The 19159-nt window shown below is 38.7% G+C and overlaps 1 protein-coding gene across 7 annotated transcripts in view; it reads right to left on the reverse strand.

Moving 5' to 3' along the window:
- Positions 1-19159, reverse strand: part of RAPGEF2 (Rap guanine nucleotide exchange factor 2) — a 335598-nt gene that overhangs the window by 204732 nt on the left and 111707 nt on the right. For 6 of the 7 annotated variants that reach the window (XM_054030402.1, XM_054030403.1, XM_054030406.1 and 3 more), the window contains exon 3: positions 9754-9810. The exons of the other annotated variant lie outside the window; for it this stretch is intronic. In XM_054030402.1, coding sequence (XP_053886377.1) covers positions 9754-9810 — 57 coding nt within the window. The remainder of the gene's footprint in view (positions 1-9753; positions 9811-19159) is intronic. 7 annotated transcript variants of the gene reach the window in all.

Raw genomic sequence — 19159 nt, forward strand, 5'->3', positions numbered from 1 at the left:
CACATAAAATAGTTTTAGCGCCATCTGTAAAATTATTTGGATTTGTTATTTGGATATGCATGCCTTCATTAGAAATACTCGCCTCACCTGGGTGATAGCCAGGACACTAAATACTATAGTTTTTGAGCCAGAGTGATTCAAAATTATAACCAAGCCTTGACCTTCAAGGTTCTGGACCGAACAAACTGCCGAATACCCTCAATCCCTGGGAAGTCACTGGAAATTAAGGTACTACTCAGTACCTTGTGGAACTCAACAAATTACGTGTGTATTCTTTAGCAAGACTTTCCTGAACATGGCCTAAAATTTCTTTTTCTCTGTTAAAATAGTGCCATAGATTTAAATGGCCCACTTAAATATTTGATTCTCCACTCCTGTCACAAATAGCATCAATATAAATACAATCGTTGTAATAATGGATTAAGAGTTAGGTCAGTAGTGTAGTAGAACTGAAGATAAAATATTTAGGACCCAATCTTGCAAACACTTAAGCACATGTTTAACTTTATGCATGTGAGTTTTTCCATTGGTTTAACTGAGATAATGTGTGTGTAAAGTTAAATACATTCATAAATGCCTGCATGATCATATCCTTAGTCTGATGGAAATCAAATCAGCAGAGTGCTTTCATGTATTCACGCCCTGGATTGTAAACTTGAGAACCTCTACCCTGAAGGGGAGGGAGAAGGCTTAAAGAGATTTACTTTCCCTTCAAGTTTCATAACCCAGGCTCCATAAAGACCATCAACTAAATAGCATACCTATAACTTCCAGAAGACACTGAGAGAATCAGTCTAAACTTTAAGAGGTGGTCTTGCATTTCCTAACCCATTTCCGACTTGCTAAGGTTACAAGGGCAGCAAGAGCCTAGAGAAATGCATCTTCCTTGACTCTGGCAGGAAACGTGGAACCCTCAGGAAATCACTATGCTTCCAACAATCTAAAGGTTTGCCCACACACCAAAATTGTACCTCTTAACCATAGAGTTATAGTTAAAGCAGTACAACTCTACTTTTGTGCGACTGCAGTTATCCCAGTGCTTTGCATTGGAAGATTTATTGGTTTAACTACCGCCCCCACACACACCCCCCAAACAGTGATACCAATAAATACATTGTGTGTAAACCACGCCTCAGAACAGGTTCAAGACAATTGAAGTTGCTCCTCAGTTATATGGACTGGGATATGTATACCCAGACTCCTCTTTGTTGAGAGATGTTTGGAAAATAAGAAAAGACTACTTGTGTTCCAACATCTATTTTGAATAAGCAGAAAAGATGGGAGAGAATTAGTCCAAGCCATAGGAGAGAAGTTGACATATTAGAAATGAGAAACACCTTTCCAGTGTCAAGTATCAGACATTACATGATGAAATTAAAGGAGAGCTTATTCTATAAACCCATACTTTGAGGGTGTTAGTTTCTTCAGATTCATCTCTCATGTGCTTGGGTTTTCCTCACACATGTAGTTCTGAAGATAACCGCTTTTTCCTTGCCCATCTCATTATAGTCGACATCTGTGTGTAGACAGCTGTTTTGGGGCCCTCCTTTGTTTATGTAAGCCACTACTATAGTATTAGATGTTTCCCTTGAAGTGATTGGTGATATTGCATTGCAAAAAAACTTGCACATTTTTCAATATTTTCCCAGGTACTCAGCTACCATCTTACCTGAGTTGTTTGATCACTGGCACATTATCTGCAATAAGAAGGTGAGTTGTTCATGTTTGCAACTGGTCTGTCAACTAACTTATAATAATAATTGGCCATCGGATATCTGCCACATCACCACACTTGAGCTCCTGTTGCTATATGTAAGCAGTGTTTAAAGAATAAGGTACATCCCAAACAAAGCAATATGTACTGAAGGTACAACTGATGGTCCACGTGTCAGCTACAACCCTACCTGTCCTCTCCCTACCGCAAATACCTGAATATTTTAACTTGATGTATATTAACCAAATAATTATATTGCTGTTGTATATTTTTCCTTATCTGTCAACCTTATACCAAATTTAACAATATAGAAAGATCGCAAACATCAGAAGGCCTTCTCTTAAGTAAAATGGGCAACAAAAAAAGGCGTTCCTAGCTATCACTAAACTTGTGATTTTTAAGTGGCATTTCTGTTTAAACTGATGTCCACAGTTGTGACTCGCTGATTAAATGAGATGAAATTTGGCAAAATTTGGCTCTTGGTATCTAAAAATATAAACACAGGACATACAAAACACTAGGTCAACACTTCAAGAAATAATTTCTTTGTAGATTTCTGCACACATAACCAATGCATCTTTCTCTGAAAGATCTCGACAGTATTCTTCTATCTTTTTCTAATCACCAAAAATAGCACCAGTTACTGTAAGAACAGCATAAAACAGATTTTGTAATATAAAAAGTAAGCCTCTACAGAGATAGGTACTTGTAAAACAGCTTATATAAATCTGTTTTTAACAATTAGTGAACAAGCTATTTCATACCTGTCTATAGGCAATGAGCAGCCACGTTTCCCTGCATAAATGACCTAACATTGCATAAGATTGATATTAAAATGTTCAGCAATTATATACCACTTGAGATTACAGATAGAAATTCAGGAAGAAAAAGCAGTAGACTCTTTTCTTAACAAAATTCCATGCTAATTTACTGGCAAAACTGTGATGGAAGTGGTATATGATTACATAATCCTACATACAGATTTTATGGACACAGTCCTACTACTTAGTAAGTCCTATGCCCAGGCATTATTTGTCTAAAACTACCTGTTATTCCCAGCACTGCTGCAACAATAAAATATTACGGTCTTTAGTCAAACATTTATCGGAAAAAAGAAGGTGCAACCTATAATTCTTGTAGAAGCCTTAATTTCAATTTGACAAAAGGCTCACAAAGCACGTCTAAAACAATAATGTAAAAAAATCTAGTAGAACTCATTGTACTGCAATGAATTCTCTATACTATTAAGTCTTTATTCAATAATATTATCTATGCAGAATCAACTATCAAGTCCTTGAATGTATTTGTCCTAATGGCAGATAGTGGCTAAGAAGCTCCCCATGGCAAATGCCCTCCCAATAAAAGATATAAACATGAAATCCTAATTTACTGCAGTGCAGACTTGGCAGGATCCCAGTACAACTTTGCCAGCTGTCTGGCTATCAGAAGGTATAATACACCTTCAGGAGAGCAAAAAAGCAATAAACCAGCCGTCCTGCAATGACTCTCTGCATTATTAAATATCTTGTTGGATGACTTTCACAGGAGCCTATAGAAGCACAAGGAGAATGAATATATATTTCCTGAAGAGGTCTATCTGAAAATCAGTATGCTGATCCAGGCAAAAGTTTCAAAACAGACTTAATCCTAAGCATGATGTTTATTTAGAGGGCTTTTAATCAATCATTTGCAAAATGTCTTCTGTAGCCTTGGAAATACAGGAGTTAAGAGGAAATCTGTTACTAACTCTGAAATCAAGGATCTTCACTGAGCATTAAGGACAGTAAATTCTGAAATATTTCCAAAGCCTCCATGAAGACACACACAATGTTCGGAAAAAATAAGTTTAGAGTAAGAGTAGAGCGAAGTGTCAAAGAAAACAAGAGGAAATAATTATACTGGGAACCTAAAATATCAAGCATGGAAATTTTGACTTCTCTCAAACATCCCAGACCTTTCCCCAGTATGTAAATGGTGCACAGTATAAGTCTGGACTATTAAATGTTAATTAACAAAGCATTAAATTTGAAATGTAAATTTAAAAAGAGTCATGTCTATTTAGAGTACCCTGTCCAGGCTAAGAGTCACCACAAACACTAAGGGCCACATTATTCCTTGTATGCATCCACCTCCCACGCCATAGCTATGTCAGACTATGCATAGATGGAGGAGCTCCTTCATTAGCCCCACTCTCTTGCATATGCTGCCTCTGCCCTATTGACCAATCCTGAAGACACTCAGGCTGGCAAGAAGGGGTGATGGAGGTGCTACTGGCTGCTCTACTGTAGGATCCAAAGAATCACTCAGGGGAGCACATACAAATAAGTTCTCCACACTCATCCCCAAGAACCTTCTAAATCCTTTGCCTCACCTCTCATTGCACAGGATTCATGGATATCACACAGACCTATAGCTACAATGAAATAGCTAGGGTTTTTTGTTTTTGTTTTTAAGGTCAGCTGCTATGTGTCCTCAGCTACTTTTCAAAATGTTTTAATACACAAGTTCCAAAATATATTAAACTATATTAATTTTGATTCTATGTAAAATCTTTATTTCAATTAGATTTTGCTTATGAGAATTGGAGAGGACAGCAGTTAGGGAGCAAGATCTGTGAATAGGTCTTTAAGCATGCTTCCTTCTCCCAAACGCCATCCTTCTCCAGGGGTTGCTGGGGTCCGCACACAGATATGAAACATCCAATAATTGCTTCTCTTACTATTTGTCAACAGCTACATTTTGGGGCTGTCAGCTAGTAGCACTCCATGGGCCTTTTAAGTTACTTCATACCTTCCTCCCTGCCATCCCTCTCTCCAGCTAATTAGAGTCTACACATATGCAGGGCATCCACAATTTCATTTCAGTGGACCCAGAGGCTGCATGCAGAAGGAAAAGGGAAGATTTTGGCAGCTGCAAAGACACTATGCCACATATTGTAAAAGGGCTAGGGACCTGGCCCTACTTAAAAAACAAAAAAAACCCGGAATCCTGTAAAGACCCAGTAGCGGGTTTCACTGAGTTGCAGCACCCCAGACGAGGTCATTCTGTGATATCACAGCTACAGAACAAGAGCATTTGGATCTAATCTTAGAACACAGAGCTGCCCAATGGGAGCACAGGTAAAAATCCTTTTCTCCCCATATATGATATTGCTTTCAACTTATTAAAAATTAAAACTACGGTACATTCACCACAGAAATATCACTTACCAACAGCTACCAACCATACTCTAGTATTAGCAATTCCATAGTTATTTCTTACTCCAAATGACAAACTTTATTTTTTTTTCTTTCTTAAAAGAAGATGTAGGATGGGGGAAATGAAAGATGGGAGACTGAAGAATAGTTTTGCAGCTAAACATTTCAGTAAGAGATACAGAAAATCAGCCAACAAATTGTAAGTTCTCTTTTGAACTACACCCCTACCGCGATATAACACTGTTCTCGGGAGCCAAAAGAATCTTACCACGTTATAGGTGTACCGCGTTATATTGAACTTGCTTTGATCCACCAGTGTGTGCAGCCCCGCCCCCCCGGAGCACTGCTTTACCGCGTTATAGCCAAATTCGTGTTATATCGGGTCGCATTATATCGAGATAGAGATGTACCTGAAACTGTGGGTCTTCAGTTTAGCAAAACAACTGATTCGACTCCACCTATCATTTAGAAGTCTTCTCAAGTCACCTTTTGTGTAGTAATGTATGTATTTATTTTTTTAGTCAAATAATGTCCATCACTGAAGACAGATTAAGTTTTTTTTACATTAAAAATGCACTTGGTAGGAGAACTAATGGAGTATTGTATTAGGGGGGAAAAAAAGGAAAAATTCCAAATTATTATATTAAAAATTAGGGAATTTTAATAAGTGTTGATGGAAGAAGATTATTCTCATTTAAAATTAGTTCAAAACATTTAACAGGTGGAGAACACTCATCTAAGGCATTTCTATTTTAGGAGGCAACCCTATTGAAACCACTCATCTATAACTAACAATCAAGCTCTGAAATATTTTCTCATTGGCAAGAATTTAAGACGTATTTATCAAATATATTAGTCTTGGAAATTTTGTATTTGATACACATTCTCAGAAAAGAAGTTGGAGAAGGAAAGAGAAGCTAACAAACATGCAGTGGCTAGGAGGATCCTCTTATCAAAGGTCACAAAGTATCAGAGCAACCTGCTTTTTTTAATCAATCATAAAATGTTAATGCAATAAATTCATCTATAGTTTAACTCCACTGAAGTCAAACACTAGAGGTGAATTTGGCTCAATGTACCCAAGTCATTGTCACCTTCCCAGCATGCTGTTTCAGCCATGTGTGAACTCTGTTGATTTTAAGCTGTTTAGATGACAACCTGCCATCAAAATTCAAAATTTTTCTGCCAACATAACTTATTCTGTAACGTATTCAGAGAGGATAAGAGAAGCATGCAAGTTATTTAACTTATTTGAATACACACACATGGGCTCCATACAGTCTCCTTATAAGAATAAAAACTGCTTCCTAGTAAAACAGAACCTTATTATTAAAACTTTATATTTTAAAGACTCGGCTTTTCAATCTAATCAAAATTAAAATTGTAGGACTAGATCCCCCAAATCATTTTTGGTACACCACTCACTCCCTTCCTCATAACCAAAATCATATGTACAAATGTCAAACTGCATAGCCATATACCATGTATCAACCATGTTCACTAAAAAAAAAAAAAAAAAAAAAATTAAAGTTGGGGTTTTTTGTATTTGTATTTTTTAAATTCAGAGAAGTTTTAAAAAAAGCTTTTATAGTCAGATCCCTCATTTGCCAAATATGGCTGAGCAGATTTAATCTAACTTGATCATAAAAACGAAATTGTATTTTGGCTGCCAAGGTTAAGCTTGATAAATTAAATGGCAACGTATACAACCATTAAAAATTAGGTTTATAAATAAAAATGCTGACCATATCTCATCTATGGCAGTGCCAAGTGTTAATATGATGTAGAGGTGAAGAACAAGAATCTTTTTAACAAGTAATATGACAGAATGCAGTAAGCAGAAAAAAAAATTGTTTTTTAAATCAGACTTTGGGGTAGGAGTGTCTTGTCAAGCAGGTAACAAAATCGGTGTGTGTGTGTGTGTGTGTGTGTGTGTGTGTGTGTGTGTGTGTGTGTGTGTGTGTGTGTGTGTGTGTGTGTGTGTGTGTGTGTGTGTGTGTGTGTGTGTGTAAAACCTCAAACCTGAATTTTTGCCTCAAAGGCTTTTAGCCCTTCTATCATTAACTTCACATCAAATGAAACTAGTAGAGATGTCTGGCAAATGAAGAATAACTGGAGCTGAACTGCCACTTTTAATAACCTAGTTCCCATGTTAAACAAAGAGATGGCCCTAGGGTTTGAGAATTTGTTGCAGGCACAAACACCCGCTAATAGTAAAGTAAATGCAGATGAGCTAAGTCAATTTTAACAACATGCTCTGTTTTTCCCTTTTGGCCATTTAAAAAAATTAAAGATTTATATAGGTATTATGAATTCTTACTGCTTATTTGTTTTAGGGCAAAGATAAAAATGGATCGCATGGTGGTCAGGTTTTTGATGAATTTTTGGTGTTACAATTTTAAATGTGTACCTCATAACTTTAGATAATAAAACTGGTGCCTCTCCCCTCATGCCTCTCCTCCCCCATGTAGTGCTCTCTCCCCCTTACGTAAGAAAACAAGGCTTCAGTCCTTTATTTAGAAACATGATATTTACAGCGAATGTATGTTGCTTCTATGGGTAGTTTGTTCCACCTGACAGCAAGTATATTGGTTTTCATCTTCACATGAAGAGAAATAAAGATTTAGCTTCCCAATATTGATACATTAAGTTGTGCCTGGGGGAGATCATTCATATATACATGGAAAAAAAGAGGTCAATCAATCATTTATAGCTCAGTCATAGTTGCAGCTACTTCCATAGAGACTTTTTTTAAGTTTATTTTAGAGCTTGTGACAAACCATCACATTGACAGCACTGAAATAATTGAAGCACTGTATTGAACATGCCTACTTAAATCCTTGGCCTTTGAGACTACAAAACAAGGGCTACCAGTTGTGAAGTTTTGCACTGTCCACTAGAAAACTGGATTAATGCCCAACTCATTTCATTCAGGTCAAAAATAACTTTTGGTCACTACTGTCCTAGAGATAAGTGTGTCTCTATCACATTACCTAACAACCCTTGAAACACACAGATACAAGGGCTAGTGAGTGCATCTCTTTTACATTTTAATTTTATAACCCTCAATAATACGCACACGTATCTTGCCAGACATATGCTAAGCTTAGGAAGGACACAAAAAAAGAACAAGATTTTCCCCCCCATTGAGGTTTACCATCAGGGCCGGCTCCAGGTGCTTGGGGACTCTGGAGAGGGGCGACAGGTCCAGCTATTCAGCGGCAATTCGGCGGACGGTCCCTCACTCCCGCTCGGAGCGAAGGACCTTCCGCCGAATTACTGCCACAGATTGTGATCGCGGCTGTTTGGGGTGCCCAAAACCCTGGAGCCGGCCCTGTTTACCATACCAAAATAAGATGGAAATTAACTAAACTTACAAGTGTACTGAAAGTACTAGAATTTCAGAGCCACTCTCAAATAGGATGTAGTGAACATAGGTAGTAGTCAAGGAGAATTTGTCAGATTTCCTTATGGATCCATCTTTGATCTCACAACGTATCAAAATGCTAAACTACAACCTAGCCAATTTTAAAAAATTATTCCAGTACTGTATAGGTTTTCATAAAGTCCAAGTGTGCACATATTGCTCATGCTAAAACCAAAAACATTTTACACTTGTGTGTATAGGAAGATATTGCCAATTAGACCAACTGAATAGAGTGAAAAAAAAGGGTCAGAAGTAAGTAGAAAGGAAAGGCAGAAGATCAAAGTGAAGATAAAGTCACATGAAAGGCCTGACAAAGGGAATCAATGCAAAGGAACGGGAAAGGCACTTCATATTAACCCAGATTTCAGGATTTTCCACTTGCATGTTACATTTTCCTCAGAATATACACCCTGAATCCTTATTTAAGTATTACCACCATAAATTCTGTGAATAGCAGCATTTATTTTATTCACAAAAAAACAAAGACAGGGTGTCTACGACACCTTCCTGAGATTTAGAATCTAGATGATTATTAAACATACGTACACACAAAAATGGAATGCAGTCAAACTAGAATGTAACAAAGACTGCCACCATAAGTTTCACTGATAAAATAGTTATGTACAATCAATCATTTAAGATTACGCTGGCTAGATGATATTAGAGTGTGTTAGATTCTACTGATCTTTATTTTCAGTATACCTTTCTTTAGATACAATTGTTTAGTTTATCCAGTTTCAGACATTATTCCAACCTTGCAATCATGAAAATTTAGCATACAAGTATGCTCACCATTCTTTGTCATGATCAATAATGAAAATACAAAAAAATTATTTGCCTGTGCAAAAACAAAATTAGAGGCTCTGGGCCACTGGATTAGAAGAATTTGCAAGGTTGCATTATTCATACACATTTCAACTCATCCACTCATGAACACTGTACTGCATTGCAGGTTACCTGCTTTACATTAAAATCTGGAAAAAAAAATAGCCGGGTGGGGAGAGAGAGAATTAATGGCACACTTAAGGATGTGTGCTGCTAAGAGATCTCTACTGTATCTGAAATGACATCAATTCACATCCCTGCTAATTATTACCCATGCTAGATTTGTTGATCTGGCACCTATGGCAGGAAAAACTGGTCACTACTGCTTTATCTTGATTGATATAAATCCAGGTGACAACTTAATCTGAGGAGATGACATTCCACACCCACTAATTCTCTGCCCTTTCACTGACTACAAAGTTACAACAGTGCACATCAGCTCTATCACTGACACCAGTTTGAACCTGCACATTTCTATGCTACGTGATGAAGTTAAGGTGGCTCATTTGTGTTTACAGAACACACTTTTAATCAGCAAGTTGGAATAAACACACCCTTTAGCATTTTAGTAGAAGAGAGGAAACACTTACTAATACAGAACTTCGTTTGCTTCATGCCTTTCATATCTCACAGTTTCACACATCAGCCTGTAAGAGAAAAAATAAGACAATTTTTTTTCCTTTCACATTTGTTCTCAGCCCTTAATGAAAATATATGTTTAAGTTGTTTACCGACATATCTAAACTGCTGAGTTTACAGTACTGAAATTACCAGTTTACCTAACGTGACTATTAGTGGAATGTAACTTCTCCCATTAAATGCTTAGGCTCTGTAAAATGGGGATAATGATATTGACCTCCTTTATAACATGCTTTGAGATCTGCTGATGAAAAGCACTGTAGAGGAGTTAAGTATTATTTCATTTTTCAGTGTAAGCTACTTCAGAATATAAGGCACATTGTAAGAAAAATAAAGCAATATGCAATAGTGAGCAGATTTCTTTTGTGAGATTTCCAGTACCTGCTTTTTCAGGTCAAGCCAAATATACCTCAAAAAAGTACCTCATGACACTTCTGTCCTTGTCTGAAATTTTGAAGCTTTAGCATAAAATCCCTTGCTAGTTTCCAATTCCAAAAGGGCAGTAAGTTACAAAAAGGTGAAAAGATTTTCCTGCAGGAAAATCCTCTCTCCAGACTTCAGGAAAATCCTTAATGCCCCTTTCACATCCAATACGTGCCACTTTTCCTTCAGGTGCACTTATTTCAAACAAAACTTTCTTAAGTCCTGAGAACAGTAATCTTCCTCTTAGTGATGAAATCAGTGAGGATTCTTAGAACCACTTTATCTTCATAAAATACACAGCATTGTGGCTCAGTGGCTTACACCATTTCTCCCACTCCCCCCCTCCCCCTCCCCAGGTAAATATCGTATACTTACAAAGCAAACTGCAAACAGAAAGGCTACTTGCTGGACAAGTATAAGGAGATTTGCTTAAGAGACTAATGTGAATATTTTATTAAAACATTAGGAACTATATTTGAATTCCAGGCAGAAATTCTCAGTCGCTAGGGGTGTGATCATTTCTGTTGCAATGAAGATGACCCACTAGCTTCTGATGACATATCAAGATAAAGTTTCCCAGTACTATGACCTTCATTCCACCGGGGTGGCTAAAAATTGATTTTTTAAAAAACAAAATTTAAAAAACTAGACTTTAATTTAAGTTATAAGCTTTTTCTCTTTAAAAATAGACATTTAAAATTAAATATGAATTTAATACAAAATATGTTAAGGCCTAAACTTCTTATAATCTCTTAAGAGTATTTAAATAAATATGCTGAATTGAGGAGCCTCTATCAAAAGCCGAGTTAAAGTTCGTTTTTCCATGTAAAGACAGGATCGGGGAAAAACATTTAACTTTTGAGGTCAAGCTTTATAAATAAGACAACAGGTCAGCCTAAGTAATTTAGGAGACTGTCTCATTTTCAAGAGACAGAGATGAGACTAGGAATTTAATCTCCAGCCACTTTCACTTAGGCATATTTGAAATTTTTTCTAGGCTGACCTGAAATAATCAATTTAATTCACTGACTTCAGTTAATCCCTCTGGTTAATTTAGATGAAAAATGTGGAACGTGTTTTGATAAGAGAAGTTTATGTATCCAAAACATTGAGGTTGTTTTGCTTGATAAAAATAAATTGTATATGCTGTTGTGTGTGTTCAGTTAAATTCCAGTTGCCACCCTAACGAAGCTTGACAAAAACTCATGAGCAAAAAGTGAATTATCTAATAAATAAACAATATATCATTCACCATTTTCTAACATACTAAAAATGCACAATTAATAAGAATTTGAAAATATTAAGCTATATAATTTCTTAATTAAATGTATATAATTATAGTATACCCTTGTAGTAGCAAAAAGATGTACCAAATCTAGTGTACAGGCTCCATTTACTTAAAATGTTTTAATGGTTATATTAAACAATGAGAATGCACCTTTTTTTAGAAACTGAAGTACAAATAAAGTTGATTAAAACTGATTATTTAAATTGAGGCTTCCCACTTGGTAATTTAAATCATGATTTAAATCAATCCACCCAGCACCCCAGGCAAGTAAGCGAGGAAAAGTCTGATAGTATGGCTTCTCAATGAGTGGAGGGAGAAACTGGTTTGGGCCCCTGGATAATTTAGATTTTTCTATTAAAATGCGACAAGGTTTCCTCATGGCCATTGCTATTGCCTCCTAGCTCCATAGCCTCAATAGCCAATTTGGTTCTACTAAAATTACCCCTAAATCCACTCCCTCACCATAGCTTTTTAACAACCTTGGCTAGTGAGGGGAAACAAGGGAGTTTTTCCTGTTAATGGATAGGGCCTGAATTTTTCCCTGCTTATGAACAGAGGTGGTTGTGACCATTCCTTTCCCTGGCAATTGATTGTCCGCTCCTGTATTGAACAGTCCACTTTGATGTTGAGAACCTCTCTGATCCGCATCTCCTGCATCAAGAAAGTTTCTGCTCACTGAAGGGCACTTTTGCTTCCTTGTGCGAGAGAAGCTTATTGGGCCTCACTACTTATTATCCACACAGGGACACACATGGCTTTCCATGAGAAGATCCTGCAACCTTAAAAAAAAAAAAAAAAAAAAAAAAAAAAAAGATGCCTGCCCTTATTTCTGGGATCTCAATCTTAAGTTATTGAGCTTCTTGGTCTTACTTATCATAAATCAATCTGTGGAACAGAGAAGCTAAGAGAAGGTACAGAATAGGAAAATCACTACACCTCTACCTCGATATAACGCTGTCCTCAGGAGACAAAAAATCTTACCGTGTTATAGGTGAAACCGCATTATATTGAACTTGCTTTGATCCACCAGAGTGCGCAGCCCCCCACCGCCCCTCCCCCCGGAGCACTGCTTTACCGCGTTATATCCGAATTCGTGTTATATTGGGTCGTGTTATCAAGGTAGCGGTGTACTTCTGGAGTGAAAATTTTAAAAAATGAAATATTAATAAAGGAACCTGATAAATTCTTCTATAGCCTCTGCTCTACTAGCAGAGTTCTGTGTGATGCGCAGGCTGGGATTAAGGAATTACAGGAGACTCTGGTTTCTCAGTGACAGTGCAATTTTACTTGGCACATAAATTCAGTTTTGATTTGAGTTTGGGGCAAAGGTTGAAATCCATTCCTCCTTTAGTCAAATTCACCCTTCCTTAGTAGCACTATGGCTGAATTTTCTGTAGATAAATAAGTAACACAATCCTCTTGCACAAGGTGGCACAGTGTTTTCAGTAACAAATGTATGTGTTTTGTTATAATTAATATAATTAAAGCTCTTTCATAGTTGATTACTTCCTTCCTATATATAAAGTTTCTGACAGTACTGTGGGTGTGCTGATATTCATTCGAATGTTACATCTGTCTCCTACATCACAACATAATTTAGTCAACCAAGTTCAGAACCAAAATCAACTTCAAAAAACCCAAAGCTTTAAGATAGCTTTATTCACTACTGAAAAATGCTATTTTAGAAGAAAAGCTTGCTGTCTAAAAAAAAAAAAACCCACAAAAACAATTCATCTCCAAAAATGGTTTACAAACTAACCGGCACAAAAAGAGTGTTACTATCGTAGAAAATCCTATAAACCTGCATCTGGATGAAGTCAGCCTTTTCTATATATGTAAACAGATTTCTATGTATTGTAAACAGAAGCTCTCCTCTAGGAATTCTCTGTGTTAGTAAAGTTAACAGGACAAGTTCCACACGTTCCTTAGAAAGAATCTCTTGACTTAATTTCAATTTACAAGCCAAAGCCATGCATCAATGTATCAGGCCACTAGGGTCCTTGTTTACAAGTTGTAAGGTCAGTTTAAGCTTAGTATTCTTGAACATAGATAAATTCGCTAAAAATGTTACACATAATTTCATAATAATTAATACTGCAACAGATGGTGAGTGATCAAAGCTCACTTTCCAGAACAAAGTGAAGTGAATTTTGTATATACAGACAAGTTGCAAAACATATTCTGACTGTTCTTGGATAAAACTGCATAAAATGACATGTGAAGGACAAAGTAACAGTCTAGAACAGTCGGCAACCTGCGGCACACGAGCTAATTTAATGTGGCACGCAGCTGCCGGCCTGGGGTCCCCACCGCCCGGCCCTGCTCAGCCCGCTGCTGGCCTGGATGGACAGAACCCCGGGCCGGCAGCAGACTGAGCGGGGCTGGCGGCCAGGACCCCAGCTGAGCGTGGCCGGCGGATGGAACCCCAGACCGGCAGCGGGCTGAGCAGCTCAGCCCGATACTGGCCCGGGATCCCGGCCGCCGGCCCATGTAAATGTAAAATGTATTACCGGCACGCGAAACCTTAAATTACCGTGAATAAATGAAGACTTGGCACACCACTTCTGAAAGGCTGCCGACCCCTGGTCTAAAGACCAGCATCCAGATCATAGATCTGATTTGTGTCAAAGTTAATTCAATGCATTAAAATAAGGTAATGAAAGTAATTTGGCTTGCCCCCATGTTGGTTTATGCACTGTAGCACAGTAATTATTTATTCTCTAGTAAAAAAATCTAATGTTTTTACGAAGTTGAAATATTAATTTAAGGAAATTAAATATCATATAAACCAATCACATAAAGCAACTTTACTTGATAGTACCACACATGCATGAATACTGAAACATAAAAGCTCTCCCTCCCAGCCCTGCCCCAGTCACCCCACCCCCGGAGCCCAACTCTCTCTCCAACATCCTGCCCCAGTCGCCCCTCCCCCATCCCTAGACCACTGCTCAGCTGGCAGAGGGAGGGTAATGGAGAGAACAGCGAGTGACACGGGGGGGAGAAAAGGAGTGGGTGCGGGACCTCAAGGGAAAGAGGTGGAACAAGGGATGGGGCCTCGGGGGAAGAGGCAGAGCAGGTTCCAGCGCTCAGTGTCCGGTTTTCACAAATGAGAAAGCTGGCCACTCTACTTCTCTCTAAAGTTCATAAGACTATCAGAATCAGAATAGCATCACCTACTGCAGTGATTATGATGGCATAGGACTGATTAAGATTGTGTACTAATTTTACTTAGGACCAGGTACAGCAACTCCTCACTTAATGTCATCCTGGTTAACGTTGTTATGTTGCTGATCAATTAGAGAACATGCTTGTTTAAAGTTGTGCAATGCTCCCTTATAACATTGTTTAGCATCTGCCTGCTTTGTCCATTGCTTGCAGGAAGAGCAGCCCGTTGCAGCTAGCTGGTGGGGGCTTGGAACCAGGGTGGACAGGCAGCCCCCCATCAGTTCCCCGCTCCCCTAAGTTCTTTGTGCAGCAGCTGCCCAGCAGGCTACCAATTGCCAGCAGTTCAGCTGTCCCTCCCCCCACTGCCATGTGCTGCTCCTCCCCTCTGCCTTGGAGCTACTCCCAGAAGCCTCCTGCTTGCTGTGCAGAGCGGGGGGAAGAGAGGTGTTAATGTCATGGGGGGACACGACAGGGCTCAGGATGGAGGGAACTTGCTGGCAGCAGCTGCTGTCTCAACTTGCTGATCTACTTAAAGGGGCAATGTGTGTGTGTTTATCAATCTCTCTCTCTCTCACACACACACACACACACACACACACACACACAAGGTGTGTGGGTCTGTCTCTCTCTCTGCCAAGCTGCATCTCCTCCCTTCATTCATGCTGCCTTGTAGAGCATGAGGCTACATTAACAGCAATGTGTTAACCCTTGAGGGCTCAGCCGAGTGCTAGTTCATCATTTAGCAGTAAGGCATTCCCAGGGAAATATCCCACCCTCTGACTCCACCACCTCAACCAAGCTTCACAATTATCATTGCTGTGTACAGTATTAAGTTGTTTGTTTAAAACTTATTTTGTGTGTGTGTGTATTTTCATTCTTTTGTCTGGTGGAAAAAAATTCCCTGGAACCTAACCCCCCTATTTACATTAATTCTTATGGGGAAATTGGATTCGCTTAACATCATTTCACTTAAAGTAGCATTTTTCAGGAACATAACTGCAACAGTAAGTGAGGAGTTACTGTAATAGTAAAAGACACTTATATGCATAACACTTTCACTTCTGTAGCAACCAGTTCAAATGTTTAAAATGTGGGCAAAAAACACCCTCAGCAAGAGTGGGAGAAAGCAATAGGAGATACACATAGAAGATGCGCCACTAATATACTATTTTATAAATTATTTTACGAAAAAAAATGTGGCCTTTTTTATACAGTTAGTAAAAAAGTGGAAGGATTTGAGGTTACATGCATGTAACTAACCTGATGTAAAGAAATTCTTGAATATTTTTTCCTAGTTGGCATTTTATTCTATGGACACATCAGGGAACGTTAAAAAAAAATTAGAAGTGTTTAACAGATTTCTAGATTGCCACTAGCTTCACTCTTCACAGTATGGTACTACTGTATCCTTGAACATCTCTTCACCTAGGGCCAGATTTATACTTTACATGCCTTTAGGCACAGCATCTTCAGCACCCCTCTCCTCCCTGCACCTCCGCTTATAGCTCACCTTCATAGTTTTCCATAAAAAAATGAAACAAGAAATATAAAAATTAATGTAAGTACTTTTTAACTTTCAAACCCACTTTTAACTTTTAGGCACCCTTATAGTGCCTACTGTACCTAACTTGAAATCCGGCCTTGACTTCACCTGTAACCTATGTTAACATCAATTATTTTTATTAAACATTTATTTTCAGAAGTACTCAATTCTCTTGACACTTTTTTCCAATTAAAACTAAAGAGGGTGTATTGCACTTGCAAATGAACAGGTATTTAAATATGATAGAAAGTGGTATAACTGCTCCTATAGTGGTCAAGGACTCCTATCTTTGCTTCAGGCCTCCCTTTGCTAACACCACTCAAACAGTGTGATTTTTACAGAACAGCAGCAGTGACATTAGTCATGTCAAACTGTACACATCAATTATAAGAAATCATGTCTCCAGCAATTCAGTTTTAATTAAGTTTAGAATCTGGCACTGCAACATCCAAACAGCTATTTTTAGCACACAGACTTGTAGACTCCTCCAAGAGGCAGTGTAGACATACCCTTAGTGACCACCTACAAAAAGCTGGGTTTAAGTGACTCTCTCACACAGGAGCTTTGTGGCACAGGTAGGGATAAAATCATTCTTCAAGGCAATATTCAACTGCCTTAGCCACAAGATCATCCTTTTCCCCCATGCATTCTCCTGCATCATTCACCACACACTTCCCAACTTCAGAAACAAATGAGGCAGGAATCCTACAGACAATAACCACACTGACTAAACAACTGATTCACTCCTGGCACACAGTCCGTCATGTGAACTGAATGAGGCAGGGGTCCTATAGAAAAAACAGTTTGTGATCATGTAATTAAAGACTGTATCATAATATATACAGAGCAGGGGGGTAAATTAAGGTTGCATGAGCAAACACAGCTATAGCATTTTCTAACTTCCGAATATGATAGAATATACCCATGTTCACACCCTATACACTGTTATAATAATGTTTGTATGAAGTATGCCTTGTAAAGTATCATGTGAAAACTCAATTTGCTGATCAACAATATCATGGCAAAATGCACGTAGCAGTGTTACATGTGAAGTTATAAACATAAGTTGAAATCATAACTAAAAATACAGTAGAACCTCAGAGTTACAAACACCTCGGGAATGGAGGTTGTCTGTAACTCAGATGTTTGTAACTCTGAACAAAACGTTATGGTTGTCCTTTCAAAAGTTTACAACTGAACATTGATTTAATACAGCTTTCAAACTTCACTGTGAAGAAGGAAAATGCTGCTTTTCCTTTTTTTTTTTTTTTTTTTTTTTTTTTTTAAGTAGTTTACATTTAACACAGTACTATACAGTATTTGCCTCCCCCCCCCCCCCCCCCCATCTCTGCTGCTGCCTGATTGCATACTTCCAGTTCCAAATGTGGCATGTGGTTGACTAGTCAGTTCATAACTCTTGTGTTCATAACCCTGAGGTTCTACTGTATGTTTCCCAGATAAGCCTGGGGAGTGGCCAAACCAGTTCCTCAGAGACAAATGCAAGCTGATGCCTCAGCCAGGTGTCAACTAGACATGGAGCATTGCCTGCTAAGTGGCCATTCTTTGGCAGGAAAGGGGTCAAGGGCAAAATTCTACATTTTGGCAAAGAACCAACATGGAGTTTCCTTCCACACAGACTGCTTGTCACCTTGCACCAACTGGAAATGCTTCTCAAAGCGGGACAGGACTATAAAAAGAAGGGACAGACACCGCAAGACACTCCTCTCCCCATCCCCTCCCGCCCATTGCATTCACTGCACCTGAAGAGACAAAGGAAGCAGCTGTTGGGCTCTAGGGGAAGGGTCCTGACCTGAGAGTTTGGTCAGCTGCTGGAGCTTGTGGTGAGAAAGTTTTCATTGCAACTAAGATAGTTTCTTAAGTAAATACTAGGAATCTTTATTTTTCTTGTAAATATTTCTGACTTTCATGCCTCATTACTTGTACTCACTTAAAATCTCTCTGTTTTACTATTTTATCTAACCCAGTGTGTTCAAATTGAAGTGTCAGGGTAACTCCATTTGGGGTAACAAGTTATATGCATATTATTGCCTTTAAGGAATAGGACTTAACATATTTGTATTGACCAGGAGAGGGCTGAGCTGTATAGGACATATGTTTCTGGGAAAAATCTGGGACTGGGAGTGTGTTGGAGTCACTGTGTGGTAATCCTTAACATGGGTAAGAGCCAAGGCGTGGCTGGCTGGCTGCAGCACACACAGATATAGCTGACAGCGACTTGCATGCTGCAGGCTGTTTCTGAGGAGTCTAGGTTGGAGACTACAAGGCACTGTAAAGGGCACCCCAAGTGACAAGGCAGGGGTGACAACTACTCATTGGTTTGGATTATACCCTCGTGTGTCACACAGAGTGCTTGACTTTGCAATCTTAAATTTCTCTTTACCTTGAAAACTTCATAAAAACAAAGTTTTCATAAAAGCAAACTGAAAAAATTGAGATATCATGTAGAATCATGCTGCCTCTGCACAGGGGTCATCAGCAAAATTGGAACCTTTGGATCTACAGCAGAAACCTCTAGCACCTGAGCTAACAGAGCAACTCATAGTAATAGTAAGCTGTTATCCTCTGTCACTAAAGGGGGATGAGACACTATCAAACATTATGAGACCTACTGGGAAATGAGAAATGTTGGAACTTGAGAATCTTGGGTTCTATTCCAGATACTGGAGGGGAGTATTCTTTAGTGGTTATATATCCTTGTGCCCTGACCCCAAAAACCTGCCTGCTTATGACCCATCCCCTACCACGTTCCCTACATCCCCAGCCTGTCAGTTTCTGTCCCTGTCTTCTCTGCTTCTATCCTCTTCCAAGTTGCCTGTGTTGAACCTTTTATTCTATCATTGACTCCGCCCTTGCTCCTGGTCCAACCACCAAGCCTCTACGCTTTCCCCCCATGCTCTTGTCTCCTTCTTGCTTG

The sequence above is a fragment of the Malaclemys terrapin genome, chromosome 5 (assembly GCF_027887155.1).
Source record: "Malaclemys terrapin pileata isolate rMalTer1 chromosome 5, rMalTer1.hap1, whole genome shotgun sequence".
In the NCBI taxonomy this organism is placed as follows: domain Eukaryota; kingdom Metazoa; phylum Chordata; order Testudines; family Emydidae; genus Malaclemys; species Malaclemys terrapin.